General features: G+C 38.7%; 1 protein-coding gene across 13 annotated transcripts in view; it reads right to left on the reverse strand.

The window, feature by feature from the left end:
* The window catches only part of LOC117387351 (ankyrin-3-like), a 134,600-nt gene that overhangs the window by 9,208 nt on the left and 105,752 nt on the right, over nt 1-19,640 (reverse strand). For 12 of the 13 annotated variants that reach the window (XM_055229384.1, XM_055229382.1, XM_055229386.1 and 9 more), the window contains 10 exons: nt 18,955-19,162; nt 18,157-18,253; nt 17,848-18,076; nt 17,327-17,452; nt 16,338-16,460; nt 15,849-15,875; nt 15,315-15,396; nt 5,188-5,262; nt 2,510-2,641; nt 1,503-1,646 (listed from right to left, as the gene is read on the reverse strand). In XM_055229384.1, the coding sequence (XP_055085359.1) occupies nt 1,503-1,646; nt 2,510-2,641; nt 5,188-5,262; nt 15,315-15,396; nt 15,849-15,875; nt 16,338-16,460; nt 17,327-17,452; nt 17,848-18,076; nt 18,157-18,253; nt 18,955-19,162 (1,243 nt within the window). The remainder of the gene's footprint in view (nt 1-1,502; nt 1,647-2,509; nt 2,642-5,187; nt 5,263-15,314; nt 15,397-15,848; nt 15,876-16,337; nt 16,461-17,326; nt 17,453-17,847; nt 18,077-18,156; nt 18,254-18,954; nt 19,163-19,640) is intronic. The other variant, XM_055229393.1, reaches the window with a different exon arrangement.

The raw sequence follows: 19,640 nt of genomic DNA on the forward strand, positions 1-19,640 counted from the left end.
ATGCAAAGGTCAAGCATCGATTCAAAGTTAAAACTAGTCCATTAGCTTAGCATCGAGGTTAGCAAAGGCAGGTTAGTGATTGAAAAAGTTATAGCTGGTTATTATTACGGGTAATTTGTGTTAGGAGTTAGAGGAGAGGAGAGAATCGGGAAGAGGCTGGAATCAAAGCAGGAGAGCGTGTAGTGGAGGCTTGGAGCACCCGGAGATGAGAGCTAGCTACATGGGAGCTAACAGCAGTTACACACACAGAGAAGATAGCATTAGCATGATCCATTTTCAACTCATCTATGTTACAGTGCTATTAAAACTAGGCCAGATGTGTTGAAAAGACCACCATGTATTAACAATAGTAGAGCAGGCAGCCTCTGACAACAAAGCAAAAGCCATGCAAATTTGTGATCCTCAAAAATTGCTTCCAGAATCATTAATATAGGTTAGTTTTAGTTAACATAGCATTAGTAAACATTAACACGACTTGTTTCTTAGTTACATTTTAAGCCAGTATAACCACATTACTAAGATAAATATGAGAATTACATTTGCATTTCCATTTTACAATCAGAAAACATGTCATTCACTAAATAATGACAAATTAAGACATGTAAAATGTGTGTCAGTTGCTACCATCTTTGAAACCAAAGAAGAATGATAGGTAGAAGGAGAGGGATAGACTTGCCACACTTAAAGCAACATAACTTGGTTTTTATCATTATGTTTCCATGTATTTACAAGATCAAGTTAATATGTGTGTGAGGTTGTGTACTTACATACACATAAACATAACTAAACCAAATTATGATTCGGTGCCATAGCCATCTGAAACATCAGATGCTACAATGACACATTTGCACAAGTTTTCTTAATAAAGTTTCATGCTTTTGAACACTTATCAACAGCAGTCACACACACGGAATTGTTTCATAGTCCAAAATTTCACCGAAATAAATCCTTCCAGTATGACACTATGATAACCCTTTTTTTTATATGTATATAAAAAAATAAAACAAAGTACATAAGCAGAGGTGGACAGTAGTAAGAATATGTTCTGATCAGTCTTGAAGTCTGGCCTAGTTGTAAAAAGTCCTATAAAATGACATGGTTGTAGCAGTAGCCATAGTTCATGTTCATCTTATTCTATCATTGTTGTTAGCAGCACTTACAGACCTATAGTGCTTATTGTAATGTAGTCGTAGTAAAAGTAATGCTTATTAACAGTAGTATTGAAAGTAGAATTAGTGGTTGTAACCTGAGTGGTTGTTGAGTTGTAGTAGCATTAATGGTTCAGAATTTACTACTTCTACTTTTACTACTTCTACTTGTCAAAATTTGAGTACCACCTCTGTCTACTGGATTTCTAAACGTGCTGCAGATTTAAACATATGGCCTTTGCTATGGCCTGCCTAGCGCCTACAGCTCATAGTGGGCGAGGTGAGGACAGATGGAGGGAGAGACTGAAGAGATAGACTGGAGAGGCAGTAGGCTAAGGGTGGGCTACTGTTTACCATCGGACTGATCCGGGAATACTGCGTTATCATCGGCAAAGCAGCGAGTGCCTGAAATGTTACCGTAGTCAAATATGGGCCCTTCCAGCAAAGTCACAATATCCAACCGGTTGATCTTAGTGAGCGCCGCAGTTAAGGCATCCGCTACAAGACAGAGAAATACAAAGTCGATGAGGTAATCAAAATGGGTAGGATCTACAAAAACTTCTTTTGGACCTATTTATTTCAACTTGTCATTGTTTAATTTTATATATAAAAATATACTCAAACAATATCAAAATAGTTGTTTTGAAGGTATGTATCATTAGAATATCAAGCAAATCTTATATAAATTGTCATAAAAGTTGCTAGGAAGAACTTTTATGTTTAAGAGTACAGTTGATTCAGTATTTCTGCAACTCAACCAAAACATTTAAAGACTGCGAAAATATGCTCTGATTATCATCTACGGGAGAATAGTAAGAGCGTTTTGTTTTCATCAGTATTGCGGATCTATGGATTTCAGAGTGATAAAATAACTAGCACAGATACCAATAGGCTCTACCAATAGCACACTAGCTAGCTAACTGTGTCTCAAACATTAACTGTTATTAAAAGCATAAAATATAAAATAAACAACCTTTAAATGTAAAATGAATCAAAGTATAAACTACCTGTTTTTATATGTAGAACACTTAAGTTTGTGGTGTTGTTTTAATATTTATTATGCCTCAACATTAGCATTAGCATTGACACAAAAATCTCTCAAACATCTCTTAGTGTTTAACATGTTGTCAGTGACATCCACCTGCAGCTTCCTGTCCACTGACTTATCTGTAAGTGTTTATACATTTTAGAGTGACTTGGTAAAAACCTCATAGAAATAATAGGACAGGAAGTAGTGAGGTAATGTTAACAGTAAGGTTGCTGGGTGCTGGTCAAAAGTCCTCAAAATGTCGCCTATCAACAGGAAGCTGAAACCCATAAAAAGCATGTTTAATAAATTATAATGGTGTATTGTTGCTCACTTGTGGCATTTTTACCGTCCCTGTGCACCCATTTCTTTAGCAGCATGAAGCTCTGAGCGGTCAGAGAGTTGGGGTTTTCCACACGGATAAAGTTGATCTCGTCCACAGAGAAATTCAACTCCCTGGCCAGCTCTGTAACGAAACAAAAAATATAGTTAGGAAAACAATTGTGGGGTATCTATAGCAACAACACTGTTATATGTGCTGATGTGAGCTTTTTACCATCTGAGTTTAGTACTGTATTGTTAAACTATTTTACAAATATGACAAATGTGTTGTCATGATTCAAACATTTCAAATACAATTTCGAAACTAAGAACAAAGCTTGGTATTGATTTTGATACTTCAATGATAATAAAACACTTTCTTAATATATAATAATGTGGCCTTATTCTGATACAGAATAAGGCCATTTAAAATCTAATGAGAAAATGCCAATTCTCTTCCTATTTATGAGATTTCTTTAATATCAATAGTTGTTGAAATGAGTGTTTCAGGATTACTTTTTATATCATTTAGTATCTGGTGATTGATTATTTTGACACCTCTAACATCTAATAGTAGCCCAGTGGTGGAATGTAACGAAGTTAAAGTAGTAAATACAGTTCTAACGTAGTACTTAAATAGATATACCTAAGATTTGTAAGAAAATTGTACAGTTTATTTTTACTTCACTACATTTGAGAGAAGGTATCTGTACTTTCTACTCCTCTACATTTCTGAAATGAACTGAAAAGGAACACAATTTTGTATTATGTTTTCAGACCTGCTGAAAAGACTGTAGGGTTTATTTAACATGTTCATAATGTGAGCAAACAAATATATATAGATAACAACAGCCAGAAAAAACAACTGATTCAGTGGTTTCTGTTAAACAAAATTCAGTGCAAATCTTTATCAGAATCACTACATTTGGAACTTTATTCACTAAAAATCTGCAGGAAATAGTTTTAGTAGCAGTAATAGTTCAGTTTGGTATTACCTTTTTAGTCTTTCCACCTTATCGTTTATGGTCTGGACTTATTAGTCCCACGAAGGGGAAACTCCAGCATCTTACACAACTAACCCACAATGTTTGTAAGTGTATTATATATCATGTTGCCATCTTGATTTATTTCATGCTGATGGTAATATGGACAAGGCTCTCAGCTGCCAAACACAGTCAGAATATGTTGAAAGCAGCACTTGATGTGAGGTTTTGCGTGTTGTGTGCAGACGGGTCTGATCGGTAGTCATAAATTCACCTCCCAAGAACATAATGTGCGTTACATCTGCTGCTTTGCCACGGTAACAAGCATTAAATATGAATCAGGGCTTTTTCCTCGAAGGGCACTCACTCAGTCCCTGCACAGACAGACTCAGAACAACTCAACTCCTGACATACTTCTAATGCAACTCGCTCGCCTTCATAAATACAAGCAGAGCCACACCCAATGGGAGACATGCACAAGCCGCCGGGGCTATGCTGCAGTGCAGGTGGGCCGGGTCAGACTGCAGTGACCACACCCCATTGTTGAATATATTGTCGTGTTCAAAACTAAAGATAATTTATGAATACATCTTAGTTATCTCTTTTTGTAGATGACAGTAATTGCAAAAACAAATAATCTAATCTTACAATCTTCACATAATCTAAATGTTGTGTGTTAGGCCAGCAGACATATTGTAAATCTGGTATACATGTTTTAAGGTATGTTGCTTATTGCTTTGTTTTAATGTGTCGAGAATAATTACCTAACAAATATATTTATGATGAAAAGACTGACCTAGATATTTTTTGATACATAAAATTAGCAAGAATTTAGAGCTGCATTTTAAAAATGATTCATTTTTATTCAATTAAACAAATCAGTTCCTATGCACAATGAATACTTACTGTGTTCTAATCTGTTTCATCTGAGACATGAATAAATTCCTCTGCAGTGCTGCACAAACGCATGGCCCTGTTTGTCCACCAGGGGGCAATAGACACCACAAAACAAACTGCTTTGAAGCTAGTTCAAATTATTCACATGTGGGTGGGTCGGATACTGAAAACTCCTCATTGCAGTGCAGCCTATTTGGCAGAAAACTAACCCATGCTTAAAGAAACATGATCCTGGCAGGTCTGGTATCTACTAAAGGTCCTATGTTATGTTATAATACTGTTACCTCCTCAAAAAACATATCTGTTTTTTCAACATGTCTGTGTTTTGTTTCTTTCACACATATTTGAGTAACCCTTTATTATTTGTCTCTCTACATCTCCAAAGCTCAACATGCTCTGTCCCACCTTTGAATGTTATTTAACAGTAGTTTTCAAGTTAACTGCTACGTTTTACCTTTAGTTCAGCAGAGATGGGCAATTCCAGAGCTGAAAAGTAATCCAAATGATTCTATTCGATTGAGTTAAAAAAAACACAGTGGAGCACTTCCTGTATTACCACATGACATCATAAGGTGGAACAGAGTGTTTTCTGTTTGAGAGAAGAACTCAGGTCTGTGTGTTAAAACATGTGTGTGAATGAAACAAAACACAACTCCAAGTATGTTTTCGGGAGGTAACAATATTATAACATAGATCAGAAAACATAGATCAGAAAATAGCCTAATATGGGCCCTTTAAAGAAACATGATTCTATATCTATGATATTGTATTATGTATATATTAAACATGAGGTGAAAGTGCATTCCCTCACCAGTCCAGCTGAGTCCGAGATGGTCTGCTACAATGGCCATGCGGAGGTCGGTCCTCTCACATGGGCTTTGTGGACCTAGATTTTCACAGCATCCAGGAAGCAGAGAGGAGCGAGACAAATACTGATTATTTAAAAGCATGTAAACAATCATATAATAAAAATACTGTTATCTATTCTAATTTATAGGCCTCTAATATTGTGTAATTTTGTCTTTTGGTACCATCAAATTAAAATCGTCCTATCAATGTGCAGTGTGATGAGTTTTGCTTGTATTTATGTTTAACAATGTTTGGTTGGACATAGTAATTTTTTTAATGTATGTTTAAAAGTAATTTTGTTTAACTGGCCTGTATTCTGAATCATACTGTGCAATATAGGCTACTGGTACCAAACATATCAAGCATTATCTGTTTAATTAAACTTGCAGTAGACATTGTGAACTACTTAATAGACTCCAATAGACCTTACTTATAAAATCCAAAGGTTATTCAGTTAGTATTAGTAATTGTTAAAAATCACAGCACTTCAAAGCTACTTTCTACCATCAGGCAACATTCCCTCCCACTGAAGAAAGCAATTCATTGTCTTAACTTAAAATCACTAGCTGTATTGGTCTTTAGCATCTTGCATGAAATAGCGTACCACCTCTAGCTGGTGGTATACAGTTACAGTGATTTTCAAGTGAAGCTCATGAATTGTTTTCCCTGTGAGCAAAAGGACGGCGATCACCACGAAGAAACTACCTCTATATACGTCAAGCAAACAAGCACAAGACTGCACTGAACAACTCCTGCCTATGGTGTAGAGTGGGGCATTTTGCTAAGTGTGAGTCCCTTTAAAACCACAGCTGAGTAAAAAAAAAAAGATCAGCAGAAAAAAAAAAATCCAAATAATTGAAATCTGACCTTTAGGTGGCTTAGTATGTAGGGCAATTCATTGACACACTAGAAGGTTGGATCAATTTTCACTACCTACATTGCCTTAGTTAGTGTTGTCTTTTCACTATCAGTACCTGAATAGCTAACTCTCTGTATTTTCTGGTGGTCTCATCTGCCACATTTACTCATCCATCTACTCCATGTCAGTGATATCTATACCAACATAATGCACAAATAAGTATTACCCCTGACTGAGTGTCAAGTAGTAGGGCTGCAACAGTTTATTTGAATAAAAGCGTCTAAATTGTCATAATGTAATCGCATTTGATAAAGTTAAAGTTGTTACCTGGACTATACAGACTCTATAACACAACCCAAAAGAGGCTTTATGACAATGACAGTGGCATTATTAAACAGATTTTGAATAGATCTACAAGTCCCTAGTCAGTATATTTTCAGTTTTAAGAGGTTAAAAATCAAGTCCAGAAATCTCAATGTACAACAGAAATAATCATAGTCAACTAATAGGAAAAATGCTATAGTTGACCACTTCATTTATCATTAGTTGCAGCCCATGTCAAGTAAAAACATTATGTAAAAACGTTGTAAGGGTCAAAACTATTCTTAAAGTTAAAAGTAAGTATATATCTAGCCAATGTCTGCAACAGTATTCGCCCTGCCATACTGAGACAGCAAGACAGCTACAAGAAGCAGAAGGAGAAGAGACAAGTACATCACATCACAGATCACCCACAATCCACCACAACAACACCTGCATGCATCTCCTCACATAGAGAGAGTAGAGTTCATAATAAGAAGGGTTTAAAAGAGTTTACAAACTCTCTGTGACAGGGGGAGCCATGAGTGGAGCATCAGCCTGACTCTCTGGCCTCTTCTGTCCTTCCCGTGTCCACCTACACATCCTGGCTGCTGCTGGCTCAACCTCAGCTGACACATGGCTAGGTGGTGCGGGCGGAGGTGTTGTGGTGGAGGTGCGTTGGGTGCAGGTGGGTGGAGGGCCGGCTCTCCTCTCTGACAGGGAAGTGTTCCTGCTTCGGTGCTTCGTGTCCCCAGTGGCCAGTGACTTTTCCGCTAATAAGTGTGAGGATCCTGGTTTGCCCCTAGCTTGGTCCTCCTTAAAATTTGACTTTTTCCTACATGCTTCACTATTGATTTTCTGTTTTTCTACCATTTCTGTTGAGGATTTTCTGCCATGGCTAGCTTTAAGTATTTGGTTAACGTCGACTGTTTTGATGCCCTGCTTTTTGACCACAGATTTAGTTTGAATCACTTTCCTATGTAGTGACCTTTCCTCTAATGAGTGTGAAGGTCCTAGCTGACCCCTGGCTTTGTTATCCTTGCTATTATGAGCTTTAAAATTTGCCTTTTTCCTACACATTTCACCATTACTTTCTTTCAATTTGGATTTTCTGCTATGGCTATCTTTAAGTATTTGGTTAATATTAATATTGTGCTTTTTAACCACAGATTTAGTGTCTTTCCTTCTTATTGACTTCCAAATAGGAATTTTGCTTTTCTGAAATGAATTATTTGACTGGTCACATCTTTTACCAATTATGTACCCTGTATTATCCTTCTCTCTTGCTTGGTTGTGAGTAAGTAGTGCTTTTGAAGACGTCTGAATGCATAGCTTGTGATTAGGAACCCTAACTGGTAACCTAGATTTGCATATCTTAGTTTTTACCTCTTTGGCTGCAGTGTGTGTAATTGCTACATGAATTGTATCCCTGTCTCCTGTGATACTCTGTACTTCTACTACATTGTGCTCTTGTAGTGTGGGACCTATAGTTAAGTTAGATACAGCTTTGTCCACCTGAGTAGACTCAAATGAACTGTTATGAGAATCTGAATTGCTACTATGGATGTTGTGTGTTGTGTCCATGTTTTCCTCTGTCCCACCCAAAGTGTAATAATTTATAACACCTAAAGATATATTGCTCCAGTAATCTGTCATGCTTGATGTGCTATAGTTAGAATAGGCTGAATAATTTGAGGTTTCACAGGTTGTAGTTATGTAATGACATGAATCAAAAGTGCTTGTTTTAGACTTGGAAGTGCTATTTGAAACACCAAAATTATTGTCACTTGAAAACTTTGATCCTGTTCTAAAAGTGGAAAACGTGGGCTCAGTGTGAGAAGTGAAGTCGTGAGATCTGCTGCTACACCCTGCTCCATTTGAGATCTCTAGCTGCACTGTAGTTGTGGGTATAGACATTTGTGGATAACCCTGTGTGGACTCCTGAGTGTCCTCCTCCTCCTCCTCCTCCTCATCATCATGTAAATCTAACTCTAAATCCCTGACTCGGTACCTGCCCACTAAAGGGTAATGCTCACCAATCTGAAAAAACTGCAGCCTCTCCTCCACCATGTCCCTCTTGCTCATGTCAATTGCACCACTGCGCGTCATCTCAAACATCTTCCCTTCATGGAAGGGGAACGGGTTAGGCTCACTCGTGGGCGTGCTATCGTCCGTCGGGGTTCGGGCCGGAGTGGTGTCTGGTGTTGTGGCCTGGGACTGCTCATCCACAGCCAGGCCAAAAGGTTTAGGCTCACCGTTACCCCCTTTGGTCCCGCCCATGTCAACTTCATCTCCACTTTTGCTCGGCCACGGGTCAAAGTCCAGCCCTTTAGTGGCAACAGTCTTAAAAGTGGAGTTAAATTCTTCCTCTAATTTGTAACTAAAATAAGTGTCTGAAAACCCTTCATTATCCAAGGGCTTTGGATCAGTTTTACCATTGTCTTTTTTCACACCATTTGTTTTTCCATTTGTGTCTTTTTTGCAAATATCCTTCTGGTATTCCTCTGGCGTTTTCTCTTCCTCGATAACCTCCAGTTTAGTTGGAGGAAAAGACCGGTCCGTTGTCCTGTAAGAGTCGGACGCCCATACATCCCTCCTGCTGTCTGGATAGCCATAAAGTTTTAGATCAGCCTGCTCGCTTAGTCCATCGTCCTCATCTTGAAGTTCATATCCATCTAATGAGTCTATCTCTGTTGCATCCGTGTCATGGGAAAACTCAGCTGTTGTTGCTATGGAACAGTCAGTAATGGACTGGTCATTGCCATTCTGTTCATAGTCATAGTCCTCTCCTTTACCGTTGGACCCTTTGGAACCATTGGATCCATTGGTACCATTTGCCTCTTTATTGTTCCCATTTTTATCATGCTTTTTACATTTCTTCTCTTTCTTCTTATCCTCCTCCTCCTCCTCTTTAGCTTTAGATGTTAATTTTTTACAAGGAATTGGCTGGAAGATAGACTCGTCATCTTGTTCCTCCTCAGTTTGGCCATCTTCACCCCCGGATGGTACAGGAGTTGGAGGTTGGATACAAATTATTGGCTCTTTAAGTAGATGTTTATCATGTTCCTCTTGTAAATTCACCTCCATCATTTCAGTTTCTGTTTCTGAAGATGCACAAGACCCTTTCCTCTCAGTGTCGGACTTATCTGACGATGAATCTAATGGAGGTGGGGGTGGAAACTCAATGTACGCAATACCTTTATCTCTTGGGATATCCTTTCTTTCTTGCAATTTTTCAGCCTGCTTTTCATCACCTGCTGATTGCAATCTATTCAACGCATTCAACTCTTTTTCATTATCGTTTGTTTCTTGTTTATTTGCGTTGACTACATCTGTGTCTGGACTATCTTTGCTTTTTGGAGTTGCTTCTTTGAATGTGAAAACTGCTTTCTCCTCTCCCTCTGATTCTTCAGATACCTCCATTATTGGGCTGGGTTTCCCTGGCATAAATCCCATAAAACCATCTAGAGTTCGTGTGGTGAGATCATAACTAATTTCTTCTGAGCTTGGGGTCTCTGGGGTTATTGGACTTTTCCCTGAACTGTCTATAAAGGAAACCTGCTCCAATGTGTCTTCATCAGGGCTAATAATAGGGCTAAGACCATTTGGTTTTTGCTTAACATTATATGATCCCTTGGCATCCCTCTCTGCCTGTCTACCAACCTGCACACCTACATATACTGGTAACGTCTTAATACCTTTGAAATTTTCTTTGGTGGTGGCCGCGGTAGGAGATGTAATAACTTTCTCAAGCACCTCTCTGGGACTGGGAAGGTTGTTAGAGTTTGAATCTTTTGGGGCATTATCCAAAATTTCAAAAGTCAAATCTGTTTTTCTTTGGGCTACATCAACGCTAGGCCCTTTCTTAATTAACGTTGGTATTTGCGAAGGCCTTGGGGTTGTGGGTGATTTGGGAACTGGAATTTGAGATTCTGACCTTTTTCGAAGATTTTTATTCAACTGTTGTTCGGTTTCTGCTTTTGAGTCCTCAGATGTTGTTTCTTTTGACTTTGCAACCTTTCTGATCTCATTTACATTATCTACAACTTTCTTACTGCTGTCTTTGGCTTGTGTTTCTACAACACTCTTAGCTTGTTCACTGTATTTCTGAAGTGAGGCAATATTTTGGTTTGCCTGGCTGTCCTCTGTGAACTTGGGAGATTTTGGTGGCGATACTGTTTTACCGTTTTCCTTTTCAACATCCCTATCAACAGAACTTTTGTCTGACACTTTAGTAAATACTGGAAGTTTACTCTCTTGCATCTTTTTAACTGACGGCTTTGGTTGGACTGGTGGGGGTACTTTGGAGGGACTAGCCTGACTGGCCTGGTTTTGGGCTGCAGCTTCAAACTTCATTCTCACTGCACTAACTCTAGACGTTGACCTTATTGGTGAAGATGGTTCGGACTCACTAGACCTAGCTGGCTCAGTTACATGGGATGTAGCACTTTTCTGAGGGCTGCTTGGTAAACTTGAACTCTTCTTTTCTGTTGTTGTCATGCTAGTAAATATTTTGCCAATGGAAGACTCCTTGGGTTGACTTTTATCTTGCGTCTCTATTCCTGCCTTAGACTTCTGTTGTGTTTTTTCAGGGCTACTGCAAACTGAGCTCGGCCATGATCTTGGTTCCTTTATTTGGCGTTTCATAGGCTTTCTTTCTGGTGACTGCAGCTCATCATTCAGCTTTTCGGTTTTGTCACGGAAGAACTGAGAAACTTCACTCAGTTTTTCCTCCGCCTCTTTAACTGTCTGGTCCACCCTATCTTCATAAAGTAAATTCTCCCTGGTCTTGCTATCATGCTTGTCCTCTGTAAATCGCATCCACACCGCATGTTTAGGGCTGCCTGGTTCAGTAGTGTAATGCAGAACTGTAACCTTATCAAACTGCGCTGATTCATCCCTGTGTGAAAATTTCCCTGATTTTGGGGAACCCTCTTTGGATGACCCCCTTTTTGGACTACTATCTTTTTGTGGGCTAGCATCAGTGCTCCTACCAGATTCAGGACTTTGGTGTCGCTTTTTCTCAATCACTGTTTCTTCTGTGTCTGACTGGGAAGCAGAAGAAGCATCAAGCTTCTCGGAAAGTAACATTTTTTCCGCAAAATTATACGATTCGCCTCTAACTTCTGAAAGCTCATCATCACAGTATTCAATTGAATGTTGGCTCAATAGTTTAAGTGCTTTGTATGAGTCATCTGCTATGAGCTGTGCAGAGCTGGGCCGACTGTCTTCCTCTTGGGATACAGGAGTGTTGACCCGGGAAGTTTCCAGGAAGGAGGGCAATGTTTCCTCAGCAATAAGCTCCTCCTCTTCCTGTTGAACATCCTCATAATCTAAAAACTCCCTAAATCCACGCTCACCTTTGTAGACATACAGTTCTGGGTGTTTCTTTGTCTCTCTAATGATAACTTCTGTTGGTTCTGCAGTGCTATGTCCTTTCTCAATGTGCACCTCAATTATTCTTTCAACTTTAGGTTTAGACTTATCTAAAAACCTAGGTGTTAGCTCGTCACCTTTGACTGAATCCTGGCTAGCTTTGTGTTCAAAAAGTCCTGCTAGCTCTTTGGATGGGTCCCTTCCTGACTGAAAAGCTTTCATTATATCTCGCACCGACATTCCCTCCTCTATCATTTCTGCACTGTCTGTGAACTGGGGCTTATGATACATCCTTCTGGTTGTCGTGGTTATTTGAGTTTCCTCTTTTATGCACACACTTTTGCTCATCATTGAATCATCTTGTAGCATCTCTAAAGCTTGTGCCGAGCTACTGGGTTCAAAGTCTATGGCAGGAATAGCAGACGCCTCCTCCATAGAAAAATCAGCTCTAGCTTCACTAACACAGGGGGGAATGGGTGAGTCTGTAAACAAAGGCTTAGGCCCTGTACTTTCGGCACTTTGGGGGGCTGATGGGGTCTTTTCACTTCTTGTCTCAAAGCCACTGTCTGACAAAGGGCTCTTATCCTGCTCATGGGACAAATCTTCAGGCGATTCTAAAATACTTTCAGCTCCTTCTGCGAGTTTGCTTAAATCTTTCTCAGATGGTGAAGTGTGCATTGTCGAAGCTGGGGGAGGCATTTTTAGTTTGTTCTCTTGTAGTGTCATGGATGGTTTAAGGATACGTTTTTGTTTCTCCTCACCCTCCCTCCTCACCTCCTCTTCATAACGACTTTTCAACTCTGCCATTTTGGAAAGCGAGCTCGCACCAATTTCATTTGTCAAGTAATCTACGACCTTGGCCAATTCAATGTCTTTACTTGACAATGCTTGGTGTTTAAATAAGAGCTTGCTTTCTTCAAATGGAGAATAAAACTCAGAAAGTCTTTGTGCCTCTTCAATCTCATCTTTAGAAAACTCCTCCCACTCCTCTTCTTTGCCATCACTTAAGAAATCTTTTTGCAAGATCTGACTGACCTTAACTAAGTCCTCCTTTACCCTTTCCACTAAAGTATATGGCTCCTCATCTTCTAGTTTGTCTTTGGGTGTCCCTGTATTTGAAGTCTGGACTGTCTTAACTGCAGTTGGGGTGTCTGTTTGTAATATTGCTGTCATTCTCATCAAATCTTCTTTCATGTCCGCTACATCTCTTAGTATCTCCTGATTGGAAGCAGCTGCTGGGTGGATAATGGATGGTGTAATGAACGGTGGAGATCTCAATTGGGATTTTAATTTTGTAGCAGTCACACAAGTCGACAAGGAAGAAGCTGGAGAGGAGGTGACGGAATCAGGAATTGCCATTTTAAGAGACCCTGGTCCAGGTTTGGGTGGGGAATCTGGGATGACATTTATTAATGAATACACAGGTAATGTAATTTTATTTGTGCAAACTGTTGAAGTGGACGGAGGCACTGTAGATCTGAGGGACCCATAGCCTGAGCTAATTGGTGCGGATCTATGCGATGAAGATATTGATTTGAGAGTCCCATATCCGGACACTGAACAGGAGTCTATGGCTTCGTTTATGGCCGCACTGAGAGTGGAGGTTGCAGCTTGCGTAGTGGCTTGGATCCTTTCCTGAAGACTAGTGCTTCTTTCGGATACAAGTCGGGACGAAGGCGAGGACGGTGTGGAGGAAGAGGAGGGGTACTTGACCGGGGACATCGAACCATTCATTAGTTCGGAGGATGCTACTGTGGTCTGTCCCATTGTGGAGAGTGAAGAAAGTGGCGACCTACCAATTCGTGATGACAATGTTGGATCTACTGAGGTTTTTATTGGTGATATATTTTTGACTGACTTGATTGGGGATCCTGTTTCTGATTTATAAGGCAGATTATACATGTTTAAGGATGTTTTTGGTGATGATGGTGCAGAAATTGAAGACCCATTTTTGAGCGAATGAAGTGGGGAAGTTCTTGAGGTGTAAGCTGATGCAAGGCTTTTGATTGATGCTGGGTCTGTCCCATATTTGGAGGGGCTTCCTGGGGGGGCATAACTAGCAGAGCTCTGGAGTGGATATTGGCCTTGCTGTACAACAGTTTTGATTGGGGAAGCCACTCCTCTACACCGGACAGGGGAAGAAGCCACAATTTCTATGGCAGCTGCTTTTACTGGAGATGGTAAGGTAGTTGGTTGAGTTCCTAATGCTGTTTTCAAAGTGGGGGAAGTTGGGGACAGAGACCAGGGGGATTTTAGTGGAGAACCAGCTGGTGGTGAGTGGGGCGGTGAAGTGGAAGAGGTGATTGGACCCCCCAGTCCTGCTGTCCTTGCTTGGCCAGGGACGGTAATAGGAGCAGCCGTCCATGGTGGGTAAGGTCGGGTTGGAAAGACAGGTTTGTGAGGGTAACCAGCAGGCAGTGTTCTTGCTGGTGTGCTTCGCTCGACTGCTGTTTCTTCAAATGAATTGTTTTGGAAAATAATGGTGTGGGACAAATGACAAAGGGGAGTACAAAAATGTGTGGAAGAACGTAAAATTATGTGGGGCAAGAAAAAAGAACAACAAAACGAAAATGAAAGAGGAAAAGACCAGAGGAGGAAGAGTTGGTCAGTGACACAGGTATCAGGTATCAGTATAATTAGTTTTTCAACACTGACAAAAGAGGAATATTTACAGATGTTTGTGTGAGGATATAAACAAACCAGAAGCAACACAAATAAAGTGAAAGGCACACAGAGCAAGGAAAGAAAAGTTCAAATGAAAAGGATGAAACACTTGACAACGAAAGAATGGCAAGACAAATGCACCAGGAAAACACAAAAAACCCTATATTTAAATGTTGTTAACATGGACTCCTTCATGTACATTATATCCACTTTTGAGTGCCTTTTATCTGTTTGGTTAAAAGAAATTTACTATAGTCCTTTGATCCTAAAACAAAGCCATGGGCTGCAGAAAATAGGCCGCTACTATAAATATAACAGAAATTTTGACAAAACGCACATTAAAGTGCAGGGTAGTCTCAGGTCCATTTTGTCATGCGGTTTGGTGTCAAGCAGTTTGCCAAAAACTGAAAAATGAAGCCAAACGTAAGACCTTAACATGCATTTTTGTCCCAATGAAGTTCCCAAAAGGAGCTTCAAATTCAAACTGGGACAAATGCCATTTCAAATATAAAATTTTGCTTTAACTTCCTGTTAAACTTTTACAACATTGTGTCAGAAAGTCAAAGGAAAATTTCTGGTGTTGCTCAAATCAAACATTTGAAAACTCTGCAATGAAAATCAACCCAGAAGAAGTTCCACTCACAATATGGGGCAAGCACAGCACAAAACTGAAAACCACTGATTGACCCATGCAAAAATACCATGTACCATGTTGTAAACAAGCGTGTGGACAGAGCATGTATATGTGGGTGAGGAATATGCATCCATACATTCATATTATTACAACTAACTGCATATTGATCATCAAATGTAGTTAATAATTAACTGAGTTGGTTAATAATCTACAGTATTGTTCTACCAAGGGGTTGTTAGTAAAATATCAAACTCACTCTGTGCAGGCTCGGCCAGATAGCTGTAGCGCTTACGTAAGGCTAGGGATGCAAAGGTATGACGTCTCTCTGTCTTTTCAGTCTGCAACAATAGCAAACAACACAACACCTTTCAGTTCTGGGTCACCCTACATTATTATAAAGTGATGCCAAATCAACAAGATTTGCCTTAAAATACTATATGGTGTTAGTAAAGAGTGTCTTTATATGATTCAGCATAGCAGCATATTCTTATTTATGAAACTACTGAGTGCTGCTATGTTACAAAGTGGGTTAGTTCACAGAAATGAAGACAACAGTCAACTTATTTTAATGTGCATTATTCAAGAACTAACCTATTATTCATATATGTATATAATTAAAAAACTTAAAAATGCTACCCTATAAAGTTGATAAGATGTAGTATACCATATGACGTGCAAACACCTGCTATATAGAAACATCATAAGCGCAAGGATAAGGCTATAATATGCAAAGCAAGGGCCGCATAGCGCAGAAAAATGGACAGCACACAGTGGGAATGGTGTGGTTTACCTCTTCCTCGGGATCTGACTCCACATCCTGGTTCCCAAGATGCATTGCAGGAACAAGGGTAGTAGTACCATAATGGAAAAGCAGGGGGAAAAATATCAGGGCGTGAAATAGGATAAGCCTCTTAAGCAAAAACTGAGCGAAGCAATAACAAAATTATATATGCACCAAAAATAAATAAATAAAAACAAAGCGCGAGAAGCAATAAAAACAGCAAATAATGTCAAGCCACAGTAGCAGCCGCAAAGGGCCCACAAGCCATAAACATGTCACCCAAATCAAAAAGTAGATAAATTAAACAGCCAATTACAAGAACCCACTGCATAGATAACTATTTACACAGAAAAGCTTTAAACAGATAAAAGACACAGTGGCGGCAAATTGGCCAAAGTCTTTCTCTGTCTTGAATTAGTAGAAATGGGGTGGTATTTTCCCTATCTGTGAGAATGGTAATGGGGGTGAAGACAGGAATGGTGCTGAATAGGGTCATACCTTCTTCACCGCAGGAAGTGTGATGTTGAGATTACAAACAGCGGTCTGAGGAAGTCCTTTTATGGTCTTACATTCTTTGAGGAACGTGAGACGTCCGCATGGCTCCTGGCTGGGGTCTCGCACCTGAATAGAGAGGTAACAATCTAAACTGGGGTACAGGTTCTTTTTGTGAATGTGTGATTAGTTTGTGGTGTGTAATAAACAGATCATTCCAACATAGTGACACAAAATGTATAAAACATCATTTGGTTTATAGGCTACTACATGATTGCAAAGTCCACAAATAAGAGAAAATGTTGCAGTTCATGACAAAAAAAATATCAGAAAAATATAATTTCACTATTGACTATTATTATATTTTACTAATTACTATTATCTATCTAGTATTAGCTATTATAATGACATTATGTTATGTTATAGTTGGTACTATCTACATACAGAATATGCCCTGTTATATAGTATATATCAGATATATATCAGCTGGAGTAAGTAAATCACGCAGATTTTGAGGTCTAATAAATTTTCAAATGTTGTGATTTTGATTAACTGAAGATTTGTGCTGAATTTTGTTATTTTTATTATAGCTGTTTTATTTGTTTATTTGTTGTTATAGTTTTGTCTGTTCAAATTACTAGCGTGACAAAAATCCCTCAGCCTTTTCAGCAGGTCTCAAACTATAATAAAAAATACCCTACTTTTCCATCCAGTTCAAAAATGTAATGGAGTAGAAAGTACAGATACATTCTCACAAACATCTACTTAAGTACAGTATTTTTCTACTTTTACTTTGTTACTTTCCACCACTCTCTATAGTCTTCACAAAAATGAAATATGGTCAAACAACTGGATTTGACATTGGAAGTGGGTTACAGCCTGGTGTGGCGCTATGTGTTTTAAGCTCAGTCATAAACAAAAATTATAGTTTAACACAGCATGGTGAGGGAAGAATGAAAATATACGTTTTTGCAGTTTGATCCAGTATTTAATACCTTGACACAGAATGGCAATCGGTTCTCCTTAAACGCATAGAAGTTAAGGGCTAACTGTTGACCAGCTTTAGTCAAAGGCGACAAGTTTCCATAGCAATCCACGTAGATCGGCCGACCCTCAAGAACCTAAAAATAACATCAAAATTACAATGAACCACAGGGAATTAAATATTAAAAATAAGAGCTGAAACAAGTATTTTTGTAATTGACAAGTCAGCAATTATTTTTTTGTTTAGTCAAAGAGTCAAAACAATTATTTCTATTGTACACACTGAAACTTTTAACCTTTTTTAATACCAAATAAATGTTGAAATATGGTGACTGGAGGCTTCAAAATAGAGAATATTTACAAATAAAGTGACGAAAATGAGAAATTGTTTATTATTTTTGGACATTTTGCTTTCATAATGCCACTTGTCATAAAAAGGTCAATGATTATTTTTAAAGTTAACTAGTCGTGATTAGTTGAGAAATCGTTGCAGCTCTATTAAAAATATATAGGTGAATCATTTAAAACGTACCTCTATATCTTTGCTTCGTGCCACTTCTTCAAAGTTTTCCTGTTGCTCTAGTGTTTTGTCCACCTTGTCATCAGTCATACAAAAGCACCTCAGCCTAGACTCCACCGGATCGTTCATTTTGGCGAACACCACAAACTTCGCCATATACGGCACGCAGATAAGCTCTCGATACAGCTGAGAGGCCAGACCGACTGTCTCTGGGATTTGGTGACAGTCTGCTAACCAGAACCTTTACCAAAATATTATACATATTAAAACTTGTCATAAATTATAGAAAACAAATGGATTTTGTTGAGTAGTTTTCATTACCTGGCTGAAACGTTGGTGGTGAAGGACACACAGTCATTGACAAAGGTGAGAGGAGTTGTACCAGTAATGTCCTCCCATTGTGCGGGAGAGGTACCACCTGAAAGCAGACAGACATAATTATGACTTATAAAGATAATTTACAGAATATATTTACACACGTTTATAGCATATTACATATCATTTTTGTTTTTATTGTGCTAATGGAGATTGGGATTGTGCTGTCATATCTCAGAGAAATTTTTGTTAGCCTAATGTTTAAAAAAATGGAGATTTTAAATAAATTTTTTTGAATAAATAATAAACTTAACTTAAAAGTATTCATTTCCATTTATTTAGTTACGTTTACTTGAGTACCTTTTACAGAAATTGTACTCAGAGTATTTTTCAGACCCCATACTTTTACTCCTACTTGAGTAATATATTTGACAGTGTAACAGTACTGTTGCTTGAGTAAATGTTTTGGTTACTCTTGCCACTATGAGTATAGTAAGTATACAAGTCACCAAAGCGTTATGTTGTGTTTCTTGCACTGCTCTTTCAGATATGATTTTTTTCTTCTAAATTTTGTGTCCAACCTTTGATAATACCAGGTTTTGTGCAAAGTTTTTAGTGCTTGATCCCGAGTTACAGTATCTAATCTACAACTATAAGTAATAAATAAAATAAGTATACAGTCTTTTTACCAATCCAGAAACCTCCAAACCAGGCAAGTCATGGAAGTACAAATTGCTTATACCGGTAATATATGTTTTTACCCATCTTAGTTTTTTTCTAGTAGAGGATCTTAATCTTAAATACCCGTGATGCTGCAGAGGAGGCGGAGGCAGGGCGTGGAGTCTCCCTTGTACCCATTGGTGAGTCCTTCTCCGGACAAAGGCGGCACCGGGATCGTCATGGTGATGGGTTTGTGGAACTTCCTCCTTCTCGGCTCCACGGTGACGATGGGGCTGAAGGTTGCTCGGTTACCAAGGATCTTCTGCACCAGCTCCTCAGGGACGGGCTGGGCCTAGGACAAAATATAGAATTATGTAAGATGAAAATGTTCTAACTACACAGGCAGTATATAAAGTACATTTGGGTAAAGGATTTTATTATTCCTTTACTACTATACTTTAGTGTTGTCACAAAACAAAAATTTCAAACTCTATCTCAGAACTAAGGCAAAAACTCAATACCAATCCCCACAATGATAATAAAAAACACATTTTTACAGACAATAGACAATAGTAATTTTCAACACAAAATAACAGTACTTTTTATGTTGCCATGTGGTTTTTCTAAAACTGTTCAAGAAGGGTCCAATTTTGTTCTGTTGATGTGATTTTTACCGGTATATCTGCTTATACCTGTGAGTTCGATACCTGCTCAAATTTTATTTTATTTTTTTGTTTATTTAATATATCTATATATTTGACAATCCTACAATACAATTTGCTTTTTGGGATAAAATGATTGTCTTTATACTTTATTTACTTAATTGTGAC

Source organism: Periophthalmus magnuspinnatus, chromosome 19 (assembly GCF_009829125.3).
Source record: "Periophthalmus magnuspinnatus isolate fPerMag1 chromosome 19, fPerMag1.2.pri, whole genome shotgun sequence".
Classification (NCBI taxonomy): Eukaryota; Metazoa; Chordata; class Actinopteri; order Gobiiformes; family Gobiidae; genus Periophthalmus; species Periophthalmus magnuspinnatus.